At 44.8% G+C, this 27,020-nt stretch overlaps 1 protein-coding gene across 2 annotated transcripts in view; it reads left to right on the forward strand.

Moving 5' to 3' along the window:
• The first annotated feature begins 3,488 nt into the window (after window positions 1-3,488).
• The window catches only part of OTUD5 (OTU deubiquitinase 5), a 45,614-nt gene continuing 22,082 nt past the window's right edge, over window positions 3,489-27,020 (forward strand). Inside the window, exons 1-2 of one of the 2 annotated variants that reach the window (XM_083420122.1) lie at window positions 3,489-4,662; window positions 14,780-14,873. In XM_083420122.1, coding sequence (XP_083276248.1) covers window positions 4,081-4,662; window positions 14,780-14,873 — 676 coding nt within the window. In that variant the 5' untranslated portion in view covers window positions 3,489-4,080. The remainder of the gene's footprint in view (window positions 4,663-14,779; window positions 14,874-27,020) is intronic. The other variant, XM_083420123.1, reaches the window with a different exon arrangement.

Here is a 27,020-nt window from a genome sequence, read left to right on the forward strand (position 1 = left end):
TTTACCCCTCCTGCAGTTAGAGACTTAAACATAAGAGCAATCCTTCACCTCCTCTACCTTCTTGCAGAAAGGAGTGGGGGGGAGCCAGATTTTCCCATCGAAAAGGCAGCTCCTGCAAGCCACTTAAACAAAATGGGTAGGATGTCATTTCCCTCCGCTCTGATCTTAAGGGTGCTGCTTGAGAGAAGTGGAAGGAGCTGATTAGAACCCATCACTGGCTGTTGTTCGAGATTTGATGGCCATACGAGGAACTGCTTTCCTTCAGCTGGTGCTGCACTGAGCAACTCCATATGGTCATGTACAAGAGAGCAAAGAATATAGCCCCTCCAGTGGAGGCCCTCGAGGGTTGTGTCTGTATGAGAATTCTAGCATGCCTGGTAATACTGCAGCAGAATCAAGTGGTAAAGCTTTATCCCAGCTGTATAACTTCATGCTGCACAGTGGGTGGTGTCTGGAGGCTCCTCCATGAAAAAAGGCCTCCCTGTATCTAACGAAGTAAAATGTCTAGGGAGGGAGAAGACTAGGCAGAACCCTTTGATGCAGCATCAGAAAAAGCTCATGCTATTCTAGGCTGCATCAGCAGAAGTATAGTGGCTGGATCAAGGGAAGTAATAGTCCCACTCTATTCTGCCATGGTCAGACCCACACCTGGAGTACCTCTGTGTCCAGTTCTGGGCACCACAATTTAAGAAGGATGTTGACAAGCTGGAACATGTGCAGAGGAGGGCAAGCAAGATGATCAAGCGTCTGGAAACCAAGCCTTATGAGGAACTGTTGAGGGAGTTGATATGTTTAGCCTGGAAAAGAGGACACTGAGAGGAGATGTGATAGCCATTTTCAAATACTGTCACATGGAAGATGGAGCAAATTTTTTTTCCTCTGCTCCAGAGGGTAGAACCAGGCCATTGTCTTCAAGTTAAAAGAAAGGAGATTCCAACTAAACATCAGGAAGAACTTTCTGATTGTACAAGCTGTTTGACAGTGGAATGGGTTCCCTTGGAAGGCGGTGATCTCTCCTTCACTGGAGGCTTTCCACTAGAGGGTGGGTGGCCATCTCTCATAGATGCTTTAGTTGAGATTCCTGCATTGTAGGGGTTTCGGTGACCCTCAGGGGTCCTTCCAACCGTACCATTCTTTGACCCTGACATGCTAATTTTCTGCATGAAGCCAGATTTTGTTGTTATAAGGAAGCACTCAAATATGCAAACAAAACAAAGTCATCTGCAGTGTAAAGTGCTGCAGTCCAAGAAACGCTTTACCACTCAGTTCTGTTAGTGGTAGAAATTAGGCTGAACTTGATCCCTTACCATGGACAGAGTTGTCAGGGCTGGAAATGAAGACTTCTAGTTCCCATGTTATCTGTAAATGTGCTGTGTGTGACCTTGGTCAAGTCACTTCAACTCAGGTTCCTTCTTTGTGTACAAATGGGGAGAATAAAACTGACCTGAAGAGAGATTTATCTTAGAAATGTGTGTATGCAGGAGAAAGTCTGGGGTGTTTGGGGGTCTTGGAGGGTTCATCACTGAGGTGCAATGAGGGAGAAGGTGCTGGAGACAAGAGATGCTTGAAGAAGGTTGATGCTACTGTAGTTTTGTGCCAATAAAGAAAATTGGATGAGAGCTCAAACAAAAGTCATGTGCTCTATTCTTATTCTAAGATTTGGAGGCGTATGAGGATTTGGAGATGGATGTAACCATTTTGGGGGCCTGAGCCGACCAGTTCCATGTTTTTTAAAAATCATTTTCATGTTATTATAAGAAATATTACTTTAATATTTTTCTACCCAAGTTGGAGGGGGGAACTAGTGGACCATAATTCCTATTTATTAAAACTATGAAGGCATAGCTTAGATGGGGCCCAAGATAATTAATAAATCATCTGTGTTGGGGATTACACTCATATGAAGAAAAGTATCTGTGTAAAATTTGTAGACTGATATTAATGAGTGTAGAATTTGGGAACACTAGCATTTGATTTTGATTTTTTTAAAGAAAAAACCCCAGGAACTTTAAAAAGTAAAAATGATATATTTTTAAGATGGTTACAGTGTAACAAATATTTAAATATGCTGCAAAGGAGCACTCTCTCTGACAATCAATCTGCACATGCAGAGAAGAATGATGCTTATGAATTCCAGGTATCAATATCTCAGTGTTCAAGAAGTGAGCTCTGAGTCCTATCACACATTAGTCTGTTGTTTTCTGTAAACCTGGTTGATGTGGAATCTTAGAAATCTAATTAAATTAAACCTAATTAAATAAGTATGTCAAGGCCGCCTGCCGCATCACACCAAGGAATTTGCAACAGAGGTATCCGGAGCTAGAATGGAGGGCTAAAATAAAAGTATGGAAAAGTTATGACTGTTTTCAATAAACGACACAAAACATCCCTAGGTTTGCCCACCGTTGTCCAATAAAAGTCTCCCAGCCCTTTAGTTATCAATGAAAGAGTGTGTGTGTGAGAGAGAGAGTGTGTGACAGACACATACACACAGCACCTTGCTATATCAGAAGGTCAAAGCTCCAACTACTATTACAAAAAACGTTTGGCCAGATGCCTTCCAGAAGCACACAAGAAGCAAATACTGTCACCCTCCCCTACCACTGTCTGCAACTGTTGTACAACTGTTTCTTAAACGTGGGTGTTCCATTTTGCTATCATGAGCTGTAGTCCTTTTCTCCACGAATTTATCAATCTCTCTTTAATGCCGCCAGCCACAAGCAGAATCACAAATGGTGCTACCTGGGCTATAATATGCTTGTTTAATGGGTTTTCTAGTCCTATGCATGAGCTCAGAAAACGTTGCAGAAGATTCCCCCTAAGCCCACAGGTATATTATTCATTTTTGTTCCCAAAGGGGTCGCAGCCTCAATAGGTAAGGCTTTTTAAGAGCCCAAAGAGGCCAGATATCTTAACAACTGTATTGCAATAATTTATATAGAAAAATCTAATCGCTATAATAAATAAGTCTTTTCTGGAGCACGCAGATTCCTGCCTAACTGTATGGGATAAGGCACATTAGGAACCAATCAACCAATCAGCTTTAGAAGATTCTATATGCCAACCAGCTGTAGGAACTCGCGTCCAATTTATCAATTTCCGATCCTGGGAATGCTCCAAGCCAATAGGAGGTAACCGGCCACTTTCAGCCAATCACGATTCAGGTCTGTGTCCGCCGGCGAATGAAGAAACGGCAACTACTTTCTCTAGCCTATCGGAACAAGCTATGCTGAGAAGGGGAACAATACTCCCGCCTCCCTCCTTCGCTCTCGCAAAAAGGGGACGGGGAGGAGGGAAAGTGGAAAGAGGCGGGACATCACCCCGACCGGCAGCGGCGCCAGCCACTCAGTGACGGACATCCGTCACTCCCGGCCAACGAGCGCGCGGCTAGCCGCGGTTGCTACGGCCTGCCCAAGGCCCGCCTCACCTGTTGCCAGGGGGCGTGGAAACGGAAGTCGAGCTCGCCGGGGTCAGAGGCCGGCTGTGTTGATGTTGACACTAGGCCGGGCCCACAGACGGGCCGTAGTAGTAGTAGCCGCCACCGCCGCCGCCGTCTCTTTCCGGAGACCGCGAAAGGCCCGAAAGCCTCTGAGGAGAAATTGGGGACGAGGCCGACCCGGCTGGTGTGGGCTCCTCGGGAGAAGCTCCGGCGCCTGGCGGGGAACTGACGGGCGCGCTCCCTACTGAGCGGCGGCGGCGGCGGGGAAGCGATGCGCTGCGGTTGATCCGGCCATCCGGGCATTTGCCGCCGCCTTCCCCGCTTCCCTCAGAGAGAGCCCCCCGCTTCCCGCTGCCGGCTGCCCTCCCTCCACCTCCCCCGCGGAGCCCTCTTCATCCGGGTAACCCTGTTTCTTCGCCCTCCTCATCCGGGTAACCTGCGGGGCCCCCTTGGCCCTCGCCGTCCCCGGTGCGCGGCCCTCCGCCTCCCCTCACGCGCTCCTCTTTCTCCTCCCCGCCCCGACCCTTGACCCACCTTCGCCCTGTCCGAGCCCCCCGCCCCCTCGTCGCCGGGGCAACTGTCACCCCTCGCCCCCTTGAACCTCCCTCCCCGCCGGTCTCCGGGCCCTTCCCGCCCTCGCCATGACTATCCTGCCCAAGAAGAAGGCCTGCCCGGCCGCGGGGGACGGCGATAGGGACCAGCCTGGCTCCCGAGGGGGCGGCCCGGGGGGTCCCGGGGGCCCCGGCGGCGTGGGAGGTCCGGACCCGCGAGGCTGCTCGGGCTCCGACTCGCACCCGCGAGGCCCCGGCGGAGGCGTCGGGGGAGGCGTGGGCCCCGGCGACCCGCACTCGGGGCGCGGCGGCGCCCGTCCCCGGGCCTCGCCGCCGCCTCCGCCGCCCCGCTGGGGGCTGCCCCCCGCCGGCTCCCCCCCGCCGCCCAACCCCGGAGTGGGAGCCGGCGGCGACGGGCCCGGCCTCGGGCTGCTGGACCCCGGAGTGGCCGAGGCGCGGGGCGGGGTCGGGGGCGGCTGCTGCTCCGGCCCCGGACACAGCAAGAGGCGGCGGCGCGGAGGGTCCGGCGGCGGGCTAGGAGCCGCGGGGCCCGGGGGAGCGGGAGGCAACAGCCCCGAGCAGGATGAGGCCGGCGCCGGCTACAACAGCGAGGACGAGTACGAGACAGCGGCGGCCCGCATCGAGAGCATGGACCCGGCCACCGTGGAGCAGGTACTTCGTGGGGGTGGGGAGCGGACGGCGGGGTCCTTAACCCTGTCGGAGGCCTATGGAGCCCACGCGCTTTTGGGGGGGGGGGTGCTTGCTGCTTGACACCTTCGTTTCATGCTGGGCTGAACGCTTCCCTATTGCCCTACAGCGGGAGATGTCCGGGCATCGGGAGTGCATGGTTTAATTGTTTAATTTACCTCGCGTGATGCACGCCTTTTGCGCCCTCCCACTGAAATAGGTCTTAGCTATATAATGGGTGCACATCAAAGCGTAGTATGTCAACTAGCCATGCTGTTCCCAGGGTGGTTCGCAGTTGAGGGTTCCTACAGGATCACTTGGGCTGGATTTGTTTGAAGTTATCCCTAGGAGCAGGTGAAAGCAGAATCTGAAAGGCTCCCATTGAAAAGAGGGGAGGTGTCTCTCCAGTAATGTTTGGTTTCTGGTATCCTTTGTAAAAAAGAAGAAGCGTGCAGATTCACTGTGTTGGCAGGAATGTGACTTACACGGCATATTAAATTGTGAGGCCTCCCTCAGAAGAAAGCAGAATCCCTTTTATGTGGCGTTATTGGTGCCTAGCTGTTTAATAGAGAAAAGATCGCCCTTTGGTTGAAAAAGGGGGAGGCTTGCTCTGGCAATTGTAAGATTTTTAACTATTACTAAGGGTGGGACAATGTCATGGAGCCAGGTGGGAGAAATAAAGGGAATGGGTGTGAAGGGAAATATTTTGCTTATATGTGCCGATTGATGCAGAAGGGTTTGAACATCGTTTGAAAAGAAAATAACATAGCACATCAGCCCCACATAGAATGTGAAGTTACCTTAGGGGACAAGAGAGAGATGGGGATCTCTCTTTGAGGAAAGGTTAGAGGAAATCTTTCAGTTCAGTGCTGTGAGTTAAAACAGGAACCCTTGTTTTATAGTTGTAGGTAGAAACACTGGAATGAATACAGGGTCTGGGTATGGTATGGAATACAAAAGGGAACCAAAGAATTATTCTCTGTTGGGTTACATTGCATTTTAGCTTGTAGTTGTGACACCTGAGGTCATCTTTGAGAAGGAAGGATTGATGGGGCCTTTGTGTGTATAGAAATGGCATCTTCCATCCTGTGACTCCAGGCAACCTTTTGATACTAAAAATGGAAGTATTACATTCAGAAAGGGGTGGGATCTTTGCTCGAGAGAAACTTGTTTCTGTGAAGAAATTGGATTTGCTTAGCTCGAAAGTTATAGAGTAGGTGTGGAGAGGGTCCAATTTAGAAGGTTGGGGGGGGGTCTCTATGCTTGATTACAGTTTTGTTTGTAAAGACATTTGGGAGATGAATAACTATGGGGAGAAGAGTCTGTTTTGAGAACTGGCAGGCTGAGGAAATATGTGTGCTGGAAGAAATAAGGTTTTCTGCAAGAGTGGCATGCAGATACATGAAACTGACTTGTATTAAGTCAGCCCATCCAGCCCCGGTATTGTTTCCTTGGACTGGCAGTGGCTCTCTAGGGTCTTGAGCACAGGACTGACTTCTGGACTTCCTACAGAGAACCTTTATTTGGAAAATTGGAGGCTGGATTTGGTGCATGATCACGGAGGTTTGAGCCCCCACCCCACCCCCATGTAGGTCTGTGGCTATTCCATGCAGGTAGGTTCCTAGATCACTCCTAGTTTGGTCTCACTGTTAAGTATGGCTTAGGACATTGTTGTCTGCAGCAAACTGTCATTTGTTGATGGCTAATATTGGGTGTTCTGATCCTGTTGGTAAACTATTATAGGAAAGGGAACCTCTTGGTCTACTCAGAAGCAGATTGTCCTTTATATTAAGCTACTGCTGTATCCCACAAGGTCATGATCCCAAGCTTGCAGGGAGGGAGGGAGGGAAGAAGGAAAATATTTCAGATGACTTTAAGAGCAGCTGAAAACAAGGGAATTATTTCTCAGGCCCCCTGCAGAAAAATGCTTTTGTAAGCTAGCTTGAGATAGTTACTACTGGGGTAGCTAACCTGTGATCCTTCCAGATGCTGCTGAACTACAGTTCCCATCTTTCCTCACCTCTGGCCTCGCTGATGGGATTTGGAATCCCAACATCAGGAGGGCCACAGCCCCCCGCCCCCCGGTTCTTCAGCAAACCTCTTCAAGTTTTCTTATCTTCAGAAAACACTTTCTACATCTATATATTGGCCACAAAAACCTTGTGTGCTGCAGAGGATTCTGGGACATACTCTTAAATTGCCTTTTCAGTGTCTTCTAAACATTTTGACCTGGCAGTCCAGTCTAGAAGCGGACGTTGAGTCTGCAATTAACGTGGCAAATGATCATAGGCAGACTTGGAATAGCTAGCACCACCATCCTGGTTTTTTTTTTGGGGGGGGGGTGTGATGTAAAATCCAGATGTCAAATGGTTGAAACAGAATTCTTGATGGTTTGGAATTTAGCTTAAGATTCTGCCAGATGCGGCAATAAAGTGAGTGAAAAACCATTTCCCACTGCTATAGAGGAAAAAGGAATGCAGCTGTTTTAAATTGTAGCATGATGGATTTGGCCTGAATACTGGGCAGTGGGGAAAATCTTATATTTAAGAATAGGGCAGCTAAGCAAATTGCTTCAGAAAGGTACAACATTTTTGTGTTCTGAAAAAGAAGCCAGATTATGTTTTCTGTTTTATTGGTAAATGTTTATGTTGCCATACCCAAATGCTCAGAGCAAGTAATTTATATTAAAAATGTCAAATCGAAAGCTATTACAAATATTTACAGAAAATCTATGTATATGATTCAGTTAAACAATGACAAGGGCCAGCTTGGCACCTCACACCAGCTGCTTTATGTTGACAACCCCAACCTAGTTATCATATTTCCTTATGATGCATGCCCATGACTGGGATGTCAGCAACAACTGTGAGTAGTGTAGAAATGTGCAGTGTTGGGTGGGGGAGGGGCAAAATGGTTTCAGGGCAGACCTATCAAATAGCAAGCCTGAGGTGGAATCACATGGGATTGCTCCTGATGACCTCACAGTCATCATAAGGAAACATATTTCCTTATGATGCATGCCTATGACTGGGATGTCAGCAACAACTGTGAGTAGTGTAGAATCACATGCAGATTGCTCTTGATGACCTCACAGTGTGCACTGCCTCATTTGAAGTGTGTCTGAGGCTACTTCAGTGGGTTAGAATGCTAAGTTTTGTGACAATTGATCTGTGGTGGTAGATCCTCACATCAAATGATAAATGGGCATATGTGAGTAATTCACCCTTGCTCTGGAAAACACTTTCATTCTGACTCTCCAGGGAAGGGAGTTCTATGCTACAGAACAGCCGCTGTGAGTGCTTTTGGCAGTGCTTTTGCTGTATTGATTAGGTATTGCTCCTAACATTTCCCCAGTGGGTTTGCCAGCAGTTGTGATGGGACACACGAGAGGAGATAATCTCAGAGCGAGGCCTGCATCACACATAGTTCTTGAGGCCATATACTGCAATTAGTTCCTTGATACACTGTTTTTGCAACCTGCCCAAGCTCAGCAGACAGCATCTTCCAGTCCCTCCTCCAACCTTGGGAATTGCAGTTGTCCTATCAGCTACCCCTCAAGTCTGTGGCTGCTGTTGCTGAATACCAAGTTGGCTCTGAATAAGACCTCTCATGATCTGCTTATGGATGAGGAGGCTGATCTGCTCTGTATCACTGAGACCTGGGTAGGTGAGTTGGTCTCACCCAGCTGTGCCCACCTGGATACTCTGTGCAGTATCAGGCCAAACTTAAGGGTCAGGGAGTTGCTGTAGAAATTCATTCTCTCTGTTTCTGTCCAGTTGGGGGAGGGATCTAGAATGTGTGTTCCTGGCATTGAGCAATTGTGACAGATGAGGGATTCTGCTAGTTTACTGCCTGCCTTGCTGCACTCCAGTCTCCCTGACAGAGCTAGTGGCAGTGGCAGTGTTGAGAACGCCCAGACTATTGGTTCTGGGGGACATCAACATCCATGCCAAGGCAACTCTGGGGTGGCTTAGGACTTCATGGCTGCCATGAGAACCATGGGGCTGTCTAAAAATGCCATCGGCCCAACGCATGTGGCCTGCCACACTCTGGACCTTGTTTTCTCAACTAGGAAGGAAGATGGTGATCTGAAAGTAGGAGATATTGACATCAGTCCCTTGTCATGGTCAAATCACTTCCTGTTGAGATTTAGGCTTTGATCATCTTTTCCGCTCTACAGAGATGTGGTACTTACTAGGATGGTTTGCTCTTAGAGACTGGTGGATATAATGGGTTTCCAAACAGCTCTGGGAGATTTTCCAGCTGATATGACTGGTGGTCCTGTTGAAGTCCTGGCTGACCTCTAGAACAGCCAAATGGTTAGGACATTGACACGATCGCCTCTGAGTGCCTTCTCCTGGTTCATGGAGCCTGTTTGGCTCCCTGGTATACTCTAGCTTAGGGCAAGGAAACAAGCTCAGAGACTGCTCAAATACGAATGGAGGAAATGAATGCAGTCCAACACTGTTGAGGGCTCACCATCGAGCCTACCTAGTAGCACTGAAGACCACCTTGAAGGCATACGTCTGAATCCATTGCTGTTGCTTGAGTCTCAGGTGGCCTCAATGGTGTGTAGTGTCTTCTATCAGCTTTGGTTGATGGCCCAGCTGTGCCCCTATCTGGACAGGAGTAGCCTAACTTCTGTTGTCTATGCTTTGGTAACCTCTAGATTAGATTACTGCAATGTGTTATATGTGTGGCTGCAGCCAAATGGCTCACCAGGGCAAGGTCTGATCCTGGCCTGACTAATTGACTGCCAATTAGTTTCTGGGCCCAATTCAAAGTGTTGGTTTTGACCAGGCATAGGCAAACTCTGGCCCTCCAGATGTTTTGAGACTACAATTCCCATCATCCCTGACCACTGGTTCTGTTAGCTGGGGACATTGGGAATTGTAGTTCCAAAACATCTGGAGGGCCAGAGTTTGCCTATGCCTTGTTTTGACCTATAGAGCCTTAAACATCTCAGGACGCTTAATTGCTGCTGTTACCAGCTAGTTATAATCTTATGTAGTATTCAGTCAGATTCCATCTTAACACAGTACAACACTGTGTAGAAAGAAGTGTTTGCCTTCACCTAGTTGTCCCAACTATCTTGCTCTTGCATGTCCACCAGAGATGTTCACACCTACAGGTTCAGGGAGTTTTTTTCTCTACAGTGTGCAGGGTTCTGAAGGTCAGCTTGCACATGTGGCACTAGCACCCCAAGCTGTCATAGTATGTGACTGTCGTGTAGTGAGCGCACAATAGCTGTGGATAAAGAGTTATTTGAATGCTATGTTGTTGAGGAGGAGGGTGCGAAAAATGGTTAAAGAGTGGGGTTTGGCCCGTGTGTCATAGTCACTTGAAAATAATTCCCTGCTTGGTGAATCCTAGCCTCCAAATGCAAGCCTGTGTGAGAAGTTTGCATGCTTGGGGGACAGCCAGAGCTCAGTGCTAGAGCATCTTCTTTGCATGCAGAAGGTTCTAGGTTCAATCCACAGATCACTTGTCTTTAGATATAAAGACTTTGAGTATAGTAGATAATTAAGTGTGGTAGCTGAACGCGTCTGTTTTATGAGCTAATTGGTGCATTGTAGCATGTGCATTTATTTAGCTATGAGATGTGAATGAACCTAGCTCCTCCCAGATTTGCACTTTGCACTTTGCCTCTCCCAATCCCCTTTTCTTCCGCATGTAGGAGAAAGAGTTCAGCTTTACAACACCTCCTCCTGGCTACACAGAAGGAAAGGGGAGGGAGTATGAGCTTAGGAGGAGGCTAGGCTCATTCATGCCTCACAAAATCATGGTTTGGCACAATGTGTGAATGTAGCCACAGTGTGTGTGTTTTATGTGTTTACCATCACCATGCAATATATGTTAGTGGGTTTTATAATTGTTTCTTCCTACATGAAAATACTTTCTGTGGGGGGAATATGTGACATGAAGATGGTCAGATTCTGACACGTCTTCAAGACAAATAAAGTTCCATGGTAATCACTGAATTCCTCTCATTGCTCCAATGTTCTGAATTCAGGGCCAAAGTAGGCATAAGGCTCATGATTTTGCCTTGGTGTTTTTTGTTTTGTTGTTTTTTTTTCAAATAACTGGTGTAGAAGCTTGCTTCTTTTTTTGACAAATAGCAGAAAGGTGTAGCCCAGTTCTTCTGACTGGAACTGTGGCAGACGGAAAAACCTAAAGCCTCCCCTTCCCCAATGCCATTCCTGATCTGGGTTGGCCCCTTTGGCCAGCTATGTTTTTTAAAAAGAAATATATAGGCCAAACAACATGGCAAAACACTGCCCGTAGTCCATTAACATAATAGGATGCACTTTAAAGTGCTGTATCGAAGAGAGCACATAGGAAATTTGAACTTGCTTGGGTGGTATCTGGACAGAAATGGCATCAATTGAAATGAATGGGAGACTGGCAAGGTGTTAGCTTTGTTCTGAGAATTCATTCTCAGACTGTGGTTGCTGAGTTTTGCCAGTGTTCCACATAATTGTGAAAGGCAGTTGTATATCCTTAAAACATGGAGTAGCCACATGCCTGGGAACTATAATTGGATATGCAAGGACTCTGAAGTTGAGGACTTGTTAGTCAGGTTTATTTATTAGTGTGTTGAAGCAATGTGGGACTGTTGTTCATCAGAGGAAGTGGGTGATTAATACACACACTTCCAAAACACGGCAGGTAGCTGAAGTGAATCATCCATAGGTGAGGGCTGAGAGCTCAGGAATCTGAAATACTCTAGGCATTCATTCCTAAATAGTCCCAGCAGAAAATCAAATACTCTACCCATTTTAACTGTGAACTCATGCAAAGGCAAAGGTGGGGTGAGGAGAGCTTTTTAAAAGAATAGCAAACATAATTTAGCCAGAGTGAAAAACAACCACTGGAAGGAAGGACAGAAAATGAGAGTTTGTTTTGTTCAGAAAAGCTTTTATGGAAGAGCTTTTGGGGCCGCATATGATGTTTATATTATTTCTGTTAGTCAATGAAAGAAGTGTGTTCCACCTGCTTAGTAAGAAATAGGGAGCAGCTGTTGCCTGATTCTGTAAATATGCAGTGCCTTACATAGATCGTGGGAGGAATACACATGCACTGTGTGGTGTGAATGAGCAGGTGCTGTTGTGAAATTCAGAATGGAGAAGTCTAAAATAGTCCCTGTACTGGAAAATTTGGGGTTGTGTCTCTCTTTCTGCATAGTTCAACATATTTATTATTACTGTGCTGCTAGATTTTGATGGTAGAATGCTTTTCAGGTCTCAAAGATATATACTTGTCTAAATATTTCCAAGTTGCAAGAAGTTCATCATTCAGTTGTCTGTGTACACTAGCAGTTTTCTGCAAAAGTTTTGTGAAGGTCTGGGGAAGAGATTGTGATCTGGATTACCAAAGTCAGAATATCTTCTACAATCCTAAGAATCTGAACTTTCACTGGAAGGGGAAAAAAAAACTCATTCAGCTCTCATAGTTGTGAAGAGACAGAGATTTAGTTTCTGTTAAATGAAGTTTATTTTTCTTTTCTTTGTTTTTTTTTTAAAGTATGCCTTAGTTCCTGTAATTGAGGTAATTAAATTTGAAAATTTTCAGCGATTTTCATGCTCACATAATGAGCATGCTGTGTGCAACCTGTTGAGTTGCATCTTTCATTACCCTTTCTGAAAGTAGCAACATTTCTCTGTGCAGCTGTTGTGAAATAGCCTAAACGTTTGTCAGAACTCTGAGATGGTTTATGTATTTATTCAATTTTTAAGCCTTCATAAATGATCTCAGGGTAGTTTGCATGTGTGCATTTAAAATAACATTAAGATGTTCTGCTTATGGCTCAACCCAGTTTTCTAGGCAGTAACATAGGTTGTAAACAGTGTTAGAAACTTAGATATATAATCTAGGCACCAAATGGCTCCTTAAACCGGGGTTACAGTCTCCAAAATGGAACATCTAGTTGCCATTTTGGGGGCAGATGGCTTGAAAGTTGTATTTTTCAATGCAACTTTTTGGTTCCTGAAATTTGTTCTGCTTGTGCAGATAAAATATCACGAATAGAATTCTAAAGGATGTGCTGTTAGGATGTGAAAACAGGCAAGATCCAAGGATCCCCAGACATGTGTCTCCAGATGGAGACGTCAGCCGTTATCCTAGTGCCCAGACCTCTTCACTTGGTCGCAAGTGATCGAAAGCAAGGTACAAAATGCACTTGGCGCCTGGCGAATTTTGAACACTTGGTTATAAAAGTGTCATTGTGAAAATTTCCAGAGTGGTGGTTGGTATGAAAAATGAGCTAAAGCTGTTGTAGCCCCCCCCCCCCCCAAATATACAAAAGTGTATTATGGGTACTGGGACAATCTAGACAGCTTTCTATTTATGCAAGACGATGTTGCCCTGAAAGATATTTTATGAATCATTTAATAAATCTGCTCTCTATGATTTGCATTGTATAGGTTGTGGGGGGGGGAGAGTTGGGGGGGGGTTAGACCTGGTCTGCTAGTGCAGCAGTTAATAGAATAAGCTATGAGCTTGGACATTTTAGCTCAAAATTAGTCTCATCCACAACCTCACAAGCAGTCTCAGTCAAAACACTGTCTCCAGCCTCCATTGTAATAAGGAGGTGAAAATGCTTGTCTGCTTTACATTACCTGTCTGTGAAATTCATGGGGAGTTTGTTGTGTTTGATGCTCTTTTTGTTCCCTTGCTCTTTGATTTTCTGGATACTGTCAAGTTGATCCAGATGACCAAGTATATTGTCTGCCCTGTACAAAATGCTTGGAAAGAGCACCACACAGCACATCTTCCTTGTCTTTTTCCAGAACCCCAAATACCACTAATGGTTCTCCTCACACCAGTTATTCAATTTATGTGTAGAAAATGTGATAACAGGGACAAGGAAGGCTGAGCTTTGCTAAGAAGGGGAGCTCTGGAAGAACAGCTTGGCAGCCTATGGGCATGCGTGTCCACTTGTTGCCAGAAGATGGCAGCACAATCATTTGAGCCAGAAAACACAAGTGTACTTTTCTTTGGGAAGTTCTGACAAGTTCTGAGCTGTTCTAGTGTAAGTTGTTGAAGGGGATTAGTATTAAGCCTTCTAAGATTCAGTGGTCCACAGGGATGTCTTCTCCTGAGCCAGCCCATTGAAATAAGTAGTTCTTGCCCAGCATCCTTGGAGTATTGGTCGTAATGCAGAATTCTAGATTTTCCCTCCTGGCTAAATGCAGCTGCTTGCATACATACAGTCAGATCTGACCTAATAGAATGCCAAAAAAGAGAGAAACTAGTTCTGAAAAGAGTCCTTTTAATATTTATCACAGCTCAACACACCTTGGGGCATAATCGTAAAAGTTGCAACTTTCATACTGTAAGGCCAAGTCTGTAAAGCTTTGTAGTGAGGAATTAAATATCTTTAATCTTGATTCAGTAATGAAGCAGTTTGCACAAATACTGCTTCCTGTCTGGCACTGTGAGGAAGACCCTCTTTGGGATTTTAAATGGATTTTTATTAATTTTCAAAGCAAACAGTAACAAAACTGGGATGAGATATTAAAATAATATATTTTCCTTACTCTTGTAGTCGATGCATTTTTGGTGAAGAGCGCTGAGATTGGATTATAGGTGTGTGGGGCATCTTGAGCATGGAAATGTGGAAGGGGCATTTGTGCAACCAAGCATGATATTGTAATGCTCCTCTTAAAAAACACAAAGCGTCTGCACATATTATAGACATATTGCCAAATGTATATTTCTCTGGATGAGAGCCTTGTGCCAAATGAGCTTGCAGAAGTTGCTGAGACTTCTCCTATGACTGTGTTGTGGGCATGGAAGTCCAGTATCATCCCGCATTAAAACTGCCATGGTTGGATCACTGTTGGGATCCCGTGGTGTCTCCATTGATAAGCCCAGGGGCTATAATAATGGCCGTCTCTTTGCATGGGTCAGCCTCTAGGGGGCACAGTGGAGCCATGCATGGGGGTAACCCTTTCTATTCCAATTGTGGATTTTAAACCTGGTGCCCCATGTTTGGGTTGCCATATGGGGAACTGGAGAAAGAGTAGGATATGTCACCCTTTCTGGTTTGGGGGATGGGGTTGCCGTCTAACTTGCTGACATCTGCCCCTCCTGTCACCAGCAGGAACACAGGTTCGAGAAGGCGCTGAGAGAGAAGAAAGGGTTCATCATAAAACAGATGAAGGAAGATGGGGCCTGCTTGTTCCGGGCTGTGGGTAAGTCCTGCCTGCTGACGGGTCTTCCTTTTAGAGATTGGACAGCAGGCGGCACTAGAGCTGAAACAAATCCCCGTCCTCAAAAGTTCTCCTCCTGCAAATGTTAAGATTGCATATTTGCAGAATATTGGGTATAGTATTTTACATCTGACACCAGATACCAGTATTTAGATTTGATCGTTGACGTTGCTGTAATACTTGTTGACTAATATTGGGTTGCCTGCAGTGGGAGGACAAATCCTAACGCCCAGCAGGCATAAGATGATCAGGCATGGGGACCCACTGGCACCTTCATTGCTGAAGATGGCAGGAAGCAGACTGCTCCGCCTCCCAAGGATGCTACCATTTCTTTGACCTGGTTGCTGCTTCCCTTTACACTCCTTTTCCCTGCTTCATTTTCCCCCCATCTCAGTTTACTGTATTTTCAGTCTGAGCAGGAGATAGTCTACCAGCCAGAGGCAGGAAGTGGAACTGAGACCCAAGAACACACCAGTGAGGGCAGAGTTAATGGTGTCATTATAATAATTTTTCCTTGCCTGCTCCTTTTTGTGCTGTCTCATGAGTACTGAGCAAAGAGGAGAAAGCAGCTCTCTTCTCACTGCATGCATAGCACATCAAAGGGTGTTGCCCATTAGTGAAAATAAAAAGTAGGGTTCTAGCAAGCTAAGTTACAGTCAGAGTTGACCCATTGGGGAATCCACCATTACGCAAGCAGACTTCCACTTGCACAGTGGGGCATTTCCCCTGATGTGCCTGCAGAATCTGTCCCAACCCCTTAGAGCTGATTTTGTGGGTGAGCATAGGACCTGGGGCAGGGGGAGTTTGCTGGAAGCTCTTAGCACTAGTGGTCCATTAAAATTTATGGTCTTGATTAATTTTACATCCACTGATTTCAGTGGGTTTACTCTTGAGTATGACTTAGTTCGATGCAACCTGTTGTAATGGTTATAAGGTACAAAACTGAATATATTACAGAAGCAGTAGTCCCAGTGCCTTTTGAGTTGAAGCTCGCTCTTTATCAGCAAAATAATAATAATAATAATTTTGGAAGCAAGTAAGCTGAAATAGAGTATCAAAAATTCACCTGTTAAAGCAACCTTTCCCAAGTTGGTGCCCTCCAGATGTTTGGATTGCACCTCCCACCATCCTTGGGAGTAGGGCTGGGTGATACCTGGTTTTCAACGCTGTGGTATATCACCCGCTAAAAATTGTAATATATCAATATATCACAATGTTTGAATTAAGGATGGAGCTATGTAGAGGCATTAGCTGGCTTCATTGTTTTCCCCACATTGTGATTTTTGCGCGCGCGCGCACACACACACACACACAATTTGTGATATATTGCCAGGTCAAAAATTATGAAACTGATACCATGATAGAGACTTCAAACTGGTTTTGGACAATATATCGATATACAACCCAGCCCTACTTGACAGTTAGCCACAGCATCTAGAAGGAACCTGGTTGGGGAAGGCTCATTTAAAACATGACCCCTCGGTCTACGTCTCCACTTGAGAGCTTTCCCGTTCCCTCTGATCCTGCCTATCTGATTGTTCTACCTCTCTCTCAAACTCAGTATGTTTAAAACTAAGCATCTCAACTTTCTTCCCAGGCTATCCACTCATTGATTGTTCTTTATCCCTTGATCCTGTTGATTTGGCAAGAAGCATTAGCTTACTCCATGTACATTTGCTACCCCATATTCAATCTGTCATCCAACCTTATCAGTTTTGCCGGGGCGGCATTGTGAAAATTATACTTCTCAATCTCCATCCTCTTGACTAAAGCTCTAGTTCATTCTCCGGTCATCTTCCTTATTGGCGCTTGCAACTTTCCTCTCTCTGGCCTTCCTGTGTCTTAGCCTATTCCTCTTGCCTCTGTCCAGATTTCTGCTGCCAAAATAATTCACCACTCTTATTGGACAATATGCTCTTTTCCATAACCTCTTGTCTCCCACAATTGCCTGAAGGCCTCCGCCTCCTTTCAGCAAAGCTACTACTATTCCCTTTTGTTGTTCCTTGTGTCTGGAACACCATCACAAAATACCTTCCTCTTGCAGGTCTCTCCTGAAAGTCCACCTTTTCTGTAAAGCAATTCATTCAAACCTTTAGAGTGGGATTCACCTAACGAGCCCCATCAGCAAAAGCCCTGAACAAGGACTTCTGTTTGTGTAATGGTGCTTTCCTCCCTCTTCTCCCTCCTCACCCCCTGAAAATGCCTTGTGGGGATGTCAGGAGTACCCCCAGAACAGTGTGAGTTCAGAGGAGATGGGAAGTGTTCCATCTGGCAAGCTGCAATCCTTGCACAGATGGAATCTTTGGAAGAGAGCATTGAATTCTACCCTTAATCCTCACCCCCTTCAGAAACTAACCCTAAGTACATGCAACTGCATTGTATGCCATATTTTTCCATGTATAAGATGCCCCCATGTATAAGACGACCCCTATTTTTTTTTAACCCAAAATTAAGAAATCAATATTTTAAATGTCAAACAGAACAATTTTGGTATTTATTTATTTTTTTGTAAATAATTTTTATTCAATTTTTCCAATATAAAATTTATACAATTCATACATCTTTTTTTATATATATCCATTCCCTTTTTTGACTTCCCTCAACTTGGCTGATACTCCTTCCCTTCTTAATTTCTTACACATTTCTAAAACCTTACTTCTAATATTTTTATAAATTAAATCTTATTTTACTCATATTCTAATGTTTCTTGTTACAGAGCTTCATTAAAGCTTACAAGCGTTTGATTTTCACTTAGTTTGTGCATATACTCTGTAAACTTTTTCCAATCTTCTATAAATCTCTGATCTCGTCGATTTCGGGTCCTTCCCGTCAGTCTATCAAGTTCTGCATAGTCTGCCATCTAACTTTGGTATTTTCTTAAATATTCAAAGAACTGGTTTATTTAGTAGAGTGGAACCTCAGGTGGCAAATGTGATACGTGCAGGAGGCATGTTTGCAACCCGCAGCATTCGCAACCCGCAGTGCTGCGTCTTAGTGCTTCTGCATGAGCGCCGAAACCCAGAAGTAACCCATTCCGGTACTTCCAGATTCGGCGCGGTGCGCAACCCAAAATTGCATAACCTGAAGCATCTGTAACCCAAGGTACCACTGTACCGTATATTTAAACATCGGCAGCCGTCAGGGAAGTTGGGCAAAGTTGTTGAGGTTTTTTTCGGTGATCACAAGCTTCCCCTCCAATCTGCCACCCCCAAGCCCAGGCTGTCTGGGCCACTTGCGTCAGGCCTGAGCCCGAGCCATCTATGCCAGAACCTGAGCCCAGGCCGCCCTAACCCCTGTGCGTTAATCATCCCTGTATAAGACAAGCCCCAATTTTTTACTAAAAAAAAATTAGCATAAACATTGTCTTATACACAGAAAAATACGGTACATTCTTCTGCTAACAGCTTTGTTCTTGTCATCTTTCTTTTTGGTCTCTCCATCCCTCCACTGTAATGTAAACAATGTAAACAATAAGCTCATCCAGGCAGCAGTGTGTCCCATGTTCTGTGTTACTCTATAATTGGTCATATACCCAGATAGTGTGTTGTTTACAAAAAGGGGATTATTGAATCTCCTATTCTTAAGACAGATCTGAAATGGATTCCGAAGCAACCCTCTTGGAATTCATAGCACAGCTCTTGCAGAAATTTGAAATTTCTATTCTGGGGACTCCTCTTTGGTGGAAAGGAAACACTTCAGTGTCTTCCCCGCAGCTGACATGCACTTTCGAGAAACGACGCTGACCCGGCCTCTCTTACAAGAAGTAGACTCCAGAAGACATTTCCTGCTAGATAGCAGTGGTGAGGGCTCTGACCACTTTGCAGCTCATGGATCTGAGTGTTCTCAGTAAAACCTCATCTGTACCTAGAAGAGATTGTGCCTGTCGCCATGAATAGCAAGGAGAAATATGTCAAGTAATTGGAGCCCTGCTCCTTACATTTTTTCGAAAAACATATGGCATCATTAGTGTATTTATGGTTTATGGAACATAATAATAAGATGTTCATAACCTCTGGAGGACATAATGTTGGGGAAGAAGACTGCTTTATAGGGAGTGCAATCCCAAAGCTGGGGAGCAACTAGCAAGAATATTTCACTCCATGCCACCCTCCTAATTGTATTGTGTATGAAGCAGCTCTCCAGCGCAGCCAGCATAGCTTGTGGGCAGTGATTGTGGGAGTTGTAGTCCAAAAACATCTGGCAGGCTGCAGGTTAGCCACCCCCAGGCTAGAAAATTCAGATTTAACAGATGCTGCTGCAACAGGTGCTCAGGAGCACTTGTCAGTTGTCATGTTCCACACCAGTTGCACCCTTCAGGCAGTTGACATACACTTGTATATTATAGCTGTGGTGTTAGAAGGGGGTCAACTGGCCATTAATTCAGTGCTGTGCCGCAAAACAGGACCAGGGCACCCATTCACCCACCTACTCTCTACTATCAAGCCATTGGTTTGGTTTGCATTGGCCAGTGTTGCCTACTCTGTCAATCAGCTCCCAGAGTCTCAAGCTGAGGTCTTCCGGCTACCTGACATCCTTTATAATTGGAGCTGCCACAGGTTGAACCTGGAACCTTTCCATTCAGAACATGCACTCTGCCCTAGAGTTATGGAGACAGGCTGCAAAACAAAAACCCCAAACAGCTCCAGGTGATTTGTGCAAGTATGCCAAGTTGGGTATTGCAAAAGAAGGGTCAACAACACCACCACCCCAGCTATTACTAGTGTGACAGGGAGGGGGAGCTAATTCCTACTTGGTCTTAAGGGTAGTCATATTTCAAACATTAATAATACTTACTGGGTGCGCTGTGGATACTATAGCACTACTTCATTTCCCATAAGTTTGTCCTGCTGTGCTAGGGGATGTGGGTGGCACTGTGGTCTAAACCGCTGAGCTCTTGGGCTTGCTGATCGAAAGGTTGGCAGCTAAAATCTGTGCAACGGGGTGAGCTCCTGTTGCTCTATTCCAGCACCTGCTAACCTAGCAGTCTGAAAGCATACCAGTGCGAGTAGATAAGTAGGTACAGCTGTGTCGGGAAGGTAAACAGTGTTTATGTGCACTCTGGCACTCTGGTAAACAGTGTTTATGTGCACTCAGGTAAACTGGTTTATGTGCACAGTGCTCCAGAAGTGGTTTAGTCATGCTGGCCACATGACCCGGAAAAGCTGCTTGCGGACAAACGCCGACTCCCTCGGCCAGAAAGTGGAGATGAGCGCCACACCCAGTATTTGAATTTGACTGGACTTAACCATCCAGGGGTCCTTTCCCTTTTTACACACTATGCTACCGTAATGTGTAAAACAGGAATGAAAAGCGTATGGTCTTCCAGATCTTGTGGGACTCCCAACTCCCATTGTCACCAGCTGACAAGGCCAGTGGTTAGGAATGATGGGAAGAGGGTCCACTGTCCGAACCTCCATCTTCCCTACAATTCTAGACCCAAACCAAAAAATCCAGGACCGGCTGTACAGGTCATGACCACATATTCATTACCCAGCCAGCACTGGAGAACACAGTGGGAACATTAAGGTCCTATGTAATGGACCCCTCCCACATTGACTACAGCACTGCAGTTGAACTTGTGAAACCTCCTCTGCTACTCACATGAGGTCTAAAAGGAGCTTGAGTCATCTTGAAACTGATGCATTTTTTTTAAAAAAAATGTATTCTGTTGATTTTCAAATTGAAACCGAAGCATTCTTAACATTTGTGAAGGTGGAAGCAAAGACATTTCAAGAAACAAAAAGGGTCATAACTGCCCATCTCACAATGAAGTGGGGAATCCATATGGGAAAGATTTGCATCCAAAAAGTATTCCTAGGGAGCTTGCTGATTAGGGGCTGGATTGAACTTTGAGAGAACCCCCAGAACCGCATGAAGGTCTCCACCTTTCATCAGTCAACCATAAATCCTTGTACTGACAGAGCAGTCTCCTTAGCACTACTTAGAATTCTTCCCTTACAAATATTCCTGTTACAGATAAAATAGTTTACATTTGTGCATTCAGGTTTTCAGTTGCTGCTGCTGTTTTGTAAATTAAAACTTACGGATGTTTGCAGTTCTTCCTTTCACAATGTCTTCCTGCACCTTAAGTGGGATGTGGTGTCTCAGCACAGCTGTTCTGGTGGAAATATAAAGCATCTTTTCCTCCAGAAACAGCTAAACTTGCAGTAAATTATTATCTTTGGACCAAAAGTTTGGGAGTCCAGAAAGCCATCCGAGTTTGGTCACTGAAGTAAATCATGCTATTGTGGGTATTGTTGCTGAATATGCCTGGATTGTTCTGGTATCTCTTGTGCTGCCTGTATAGCCTTTAGAGAGAATGAAGGTTTGGACAGCACATCTCTTCCATACCCCACCACACTTGTGCTTTCATGGCAAGTAGCTTTTGAAAAAGGCAGAAGTTTTAAAAGAAGCTTGTGAATGGAACATGAGGGATTAGGGAATTGTCAGGAATAGCACAGACCATTTTGTGTGAGCCTAAGGAGCTCTAACTTTTAAACGCCTTTTAAGCTAGTTTGTTTCTACTTCAGACTTTCTTCTATTTTTCTTTCAGGATTTGCTTTCTAAGTAGGTAGTTATGCTCAGCTATGCCCTGCAGGGGTCAGCATAAGTTTTGCGGTTTACCTTCCACCTCCAGCTGCCGATGCAGATAAGACACCCCATTTCTTTGGCACAGAAACCTTGTGTTAACACACCCTGCTTTACTGACTCAGCAGGCCACAGCTCTTGGAGAAAACATGACTCTGCAAATTGTCCTGTGACACAGCATTTTTAAGAGAAGTAGAGCTGTGTGATAAATGGCCTGGAGCTGGCTTGAAGTCCACTGACTTTTGACAGTATTGTATGTGTGCAAGAAGTGAGTGTTGGTGGTGGGAGAGCTGTGCAAAATAATGTGGTATAATGACAAAAAGAATGTGTACACACCCATAAATCCCATTTAGCATCCACTTTAAAGGTGTAAATGAGCTTGGTGTTTGCCATGATTCATCACACTAAGTTTGCAGTGAAGCCAGTGGGGTTTTGCCGCAGTTGATTTAGCAATATCCATAGAATCACAGCACCGGAATAGATCTGAAAGTAATCAAGTTCGATGTCTTCACCAAAGCAGATTAATCCATGTGTGCCAATACTGCTGCATATAGCTTCCCATCCCATCTGCCACATGTTTTAAATTGTTTTTAATGCTGTATTTTAGATTTTTGTAACCTGCCCCAGGGCCTTCTGGTAAAGGACAGGTAATAAATATGATGGTGATTATTATTTACACACAACCCCATCACATCTGGATGAAGCAGAGCCTGTGCCAGAACATAGAACATCATAAAAGCCTTGGTACATCATACTGAAGGCCCCTCTAATCCAGCATGCTGTTATCACAGTGACCAACAAGATGCCACTGGGAAGTCCACAAACCAGACAATGAGCACAATAAGACCCTTTTGGCTTGTGCTGTTCAGCAACCTTCAAAGTGCCTTCTCAACAAGGACATGGGAATGTTGATATATCAAGAAAGTAATTTATTTTTCTTCCTTCTTCACACAATTCATAATTTTACAAAGCCTTTGTCATTGACTTTTGTAAACTTAAATAACTCTTAAGCCTTTCTTCATAGGAAAGTTTTGCCACCCACCGCCTTTCACTCAATGATTTTAATTGTCATCTTCTGTAACCTCTGTGGCCTAGTGATGTCTTGTAAATGGTGTAACCAGAGGATTGCAATGTGTCAAATGAGAGCATATAATAGGATTAATTTTTTTATAATAACTTGGCACTTGTTGTTTAACCTTCCCATCTTTTTTGTAATAATTTTCAATAGTAATCTTCCTTTTTCATTGATCTTACATACAGTGCTAATGTTAAGCAAGTTTTCCACCATGACCCGAATTTTTTCCTGGATAGTCACAGCATCATAATGATAAATCGTTCAGATCCCAAACATGGGGAGTTGTTGCACTCTGGCCATAAACCAATTTAGGATGGGGGGGGCAGGGTGTGTGAGGGACCTGCCATCTACTTTTCTTACTAAAAAAGATCAGGCTTTCTCCCACCTGGTCATGTGCGAGTAATTCTCTCTTTCTTCAACCATTCTTGCTGTCCTTCCTTCTACTTGGTCTGATTTGAATGAATGAATGAATTTGTGAGTCAAAATGACCAATACTGGATGCTATTGCAAAATCCAGTGTGTGGCATAAACTATAATTAAATATTACCTTATATTTACCAGGGAAACTTTGCCTAGTATACCTGAGAATTGTGTTTGCTGTTATATGCAGCTCTTCCTTGTCTTATGAATTACAAAGGTCCTGTAATATCTGTCTTCCTCCTTTTTTTGTCCCCAGACAAAATACTCGCCCTTAGTCCCTTGAGTCTGCCGCCATGCACTTGGTCCTACTGAACTTTGTTTCCTTATTTGTAGTGCTTGAGGTCATCCTGTTCATTCTACATAATTTCCAAATCTGTATTTGCATCAGTAATGCTTCCTTGTTTACCTCTTCTTGTTTCTGATTACTACGAAATACTGAATAAATAATGGTCTGCTTTGCATGTAATTCTGAGCTTAAATTATGACTTAGTGTGGATGAGCAAATATGATGGTGCACAGAGAGAAAAGCATTGCCACTTCACTTCTCCACTGCTACTTCTGTGCTACTATGAACTAAGCCATGGCTTCGATTTAGTATTGCCTCTGAACCTGGGCTCATGGGTTGCCTCATTCCAAACATGCTATGGGTGGGATTCATCTAAGTTGTTGCATGCACAGAACAAGATCTGCCTGAGCAATGGGACTTCTTCCCCATACAGTGGTACCTCTGGATGTGAACGGGATCCATTCCAGAGCCCCGTTCGTATCCTGAAGTGAACGCAACCCGTGTCTGCGCAGGTCGCGATTTGCCACTTCCACGCATGCGCGTGACATCATTTTGACCGTGTGCGCATGTACGAGCGGCGAAACGCAGAAGTAACGCACTCCGTTACTTCAGGGTCCCCGCAGCGCGCAACCGGAAATACTCATCCCGAAGCTACTTCAACCCGAGGTATGACTGTACCCCCTAAAACTATTCAGTGTGTTTGGTGGACCTCCTAGAACAGGTATAGGGGGCATGGAGGAGGATAGGAGGGAAATCTAATTGTGCAAGTGGACCTCATTCTCTCCAAACATGCCCCATGAGCTGAAGCCCAGGTTTGTTCCTGTCTTACTGTCCTAGTGGTTTGTTTGGGAAAGATAAGCCATACACCCATTTTTGGACTGTGGCTTGGCTCCTGGTGACTCAGAGGAAGAGCCAGGTGGTTGTGATTTTCTCACTGTGTACCACACAGTCACTCGTTCACATTAAGCTTAGCACTAGGCAGCTATGCTCCACTTTACAAGTTTCACCTTGGGGATGAAAATCCATGCTGACTTGTTGGGCTTGACTGTATTGCACCAATGCAGTTTGCACAAAGATGGCACCCTGTACCCTGTATGTATGGAGATAGCTATATTTTTGGTCCTGCAGTTCTGTCAATGGATCATGTGAGGATGAAATGTAATATATTGGATGAGACTTCAGCCTGCAAAGAACCTGCAATTTTCATTTATTTATTTGTAAGGAAGTTTTTTGTGTCTTGTGTAGTACCTCAGCCCACAAAATTAGTATTGTAAACTCCACAAAAAAATAGTACAGTGGTACTTCGGGTTACAGATGCTTCAGGTTACAGACTCCGCTAACCCAGAAATAGTACCTTGGGTTAAGAACTTTACTTCAGGATGAGAACAGAAATTGCACGGCAGCGGGAGGCCCCATTAGCTAACATGGTACCTCAGGTTAAGAATGGACCTCCAGAACGAATTAAGTTCTTAAACGGAGGTACCACTGTATTGTATTGGACTCCACATAATTAGTATTGTAAAACAACAGCCTTTCATGGCCCCTGTCCCACCTTAGTATGGTGTGCGGTTCGATCTTCACAGTGCTAAGGACAGGAGGGTTCAGAATTCTCAGAAGCCTCTGAGTCCATTGTGTTTTCTGCCCCCACCAGATTAGTGTTATCTGTTTTGTATTACTAGCCACTATATCTTGGAGTCTGTACTCTTGCCAATGCCCATACTCTCAGTTCTGGTTCCCCTCAACTTTGCTTTTCCCTCACCCTTAGCCTTCCCACTGTGTCCCATGTAATTCTGCTTTGGATGTGTTAGGAATTAACCTGGATGTGGAGTTTAGGACTTTGTTCTGAGAAAACCCTGGTGGATAGCTTAGGTCAGTGTGTTTGCTACTTCTCCCCTTTCTTATCTGTCCACTCTGCTCATCTGGGCAGAGCCTGTTTACTCCTCATGTGCTCTGTACTGTTCATGTTCAACGTATCATCAGCATACACTAACAAAGATTCTGGATTCTGACGCAGTAGTTGGCTTTCTGAGAATCTTGGGACTCAAGCTACATTCGTAAAGATAAAGCGCTTGATATGCATTATAACACTGACACCAGATGGCACTGTGGAGTCCCATTTATCACCAATGGGATTTCCCTGTATGAAGTTGACAACACATTTAACAGACTTGCTTCTTTGATCTGTCTAGATCGGGCCTTGGTTTTATTTTCTAGCATGCTTCGTCTTTAGGCATTCAGCAAAATCTTGGAATATGTACTTACCAGTGTCTGCTTGAAAACATGGCAGCCCAAATGGGTTTTTGACACTGCTTCAGAACTGGGGACTTCTGTGCTCCTATGATCATTTTGCACATCATATTTTTTTGAGGTGTATATCTGTATGTCTTGTGAAACTTCTGATTTAGAAGCAGAATCAAAATATAAGGATAAATGAAATGCAAATCTGTACATGTCTACCTGAGCACAATGAGACTCTTCTCATGTGAGAGTGCAGAGGATTGCACCCTAAGTTGTTTTAAGTGTACTCTTTAGAGTATGACGATCACAGTGGCATGGCTGAAAATAATTTATCATACCAGCACTATCATTGGGAAGTCATGATGGGCTGCAGTTCATTGTCCTTGTGTATTTATTGCACACACACACATATATGCAGTGCTTTTTAAGGAAGATAAGGTGCCAGTACTCACCATACATAGAGTTGTTACAGTAAGTGCCGCACTTGTAATATTTGTGGGACAAAAGGTGCCAACAGTGAGTACCCCTGAGTTCCCCCAGAAAAAAACTCTGTGCGTGTGTGTGCGTGCTGAGTAGTTTATAAATGTTCTTTTAAAAAAATCATTCAGTTTTGGCTCCATTCAGTGTGTGGAATGGTCCCAAGATGGATCCCTGAGCCCCATACTTCCTACAATCTCTTCTCAATCTTATTTATTTTATTAAGCAAATAATATCCTGCTTAAAGAGTCCTCAGAGCATCTCACAATATAACAAGAGAGGCTTCTACATTTGGCATTCAGGTCTCCCGTAGGATGGACAATTGGAAAGCCAGCACCACCAGTGTTATGCTAGAGGTATTCTTGATGCTCCAACAGGAAACAAGTAACAGGATGGGACATGCCGTCATATTCTTGCATCCATCCATTGCTGCGGTACAAAGTGTTCTCATTTAACTTGACTGTTTCCATTGACAGTTTTGCCGTCACTTCCACCCTTCTCTTGCACTCGCCTTTTTTTCCTGTCGAAAAGGAACATCCAACCAGAGGCAAAGTCTTCGCAACGGGCTCTGTGGTTTCTCTTGTCCTTTCTTTGGAAATGAGATTAAATGAAAAGAGGAAGTTGATGTGCTGGCATAGAACCGAGAGCTGGGGAGATCTAGGTTCGAGTGTGATTTAAGAGAGTGATCTCTGAAGCCTCACCCCTGTTGTGGATTCACTATGGCCATTTATTTAGGGTATTTCTATGCCACTTTTCAAGCAGACCCCCTCAAAGCGATTTACATAAGATTACACCAGTAAGCTTTGGGTGGTATGCCATGCTCGCCCTATTCACTGAAGTTAATGGACACAAGTTCATTGATTTCAGTAGGTCTACTCTAAGTAGGACTTGGCTGACTACAACTCATTGGTTTTTTGGTTATTTTAAGTTGCAATAAAATGGGGGGAAACGTAATGTTTCTTTAGACAAAGCTGTAATCATAAGATGGTTCTATAGAAGCCCTGGGGTGAGAGAGGAGGGAGGCGAGTCCCACTGGGAGGTGAAC

This window comes from Podarcis tiliguerta (assembly GCF_965153285.1).
Source record: "Podarcis tiliguerta genome assembly, chromosome: 17".
NCBI lineage: Eukaryota > Metazoa > Chordata > Lepidosauria > Squamata > Lacertidae > Podarcis > Podarcis tiliguerta.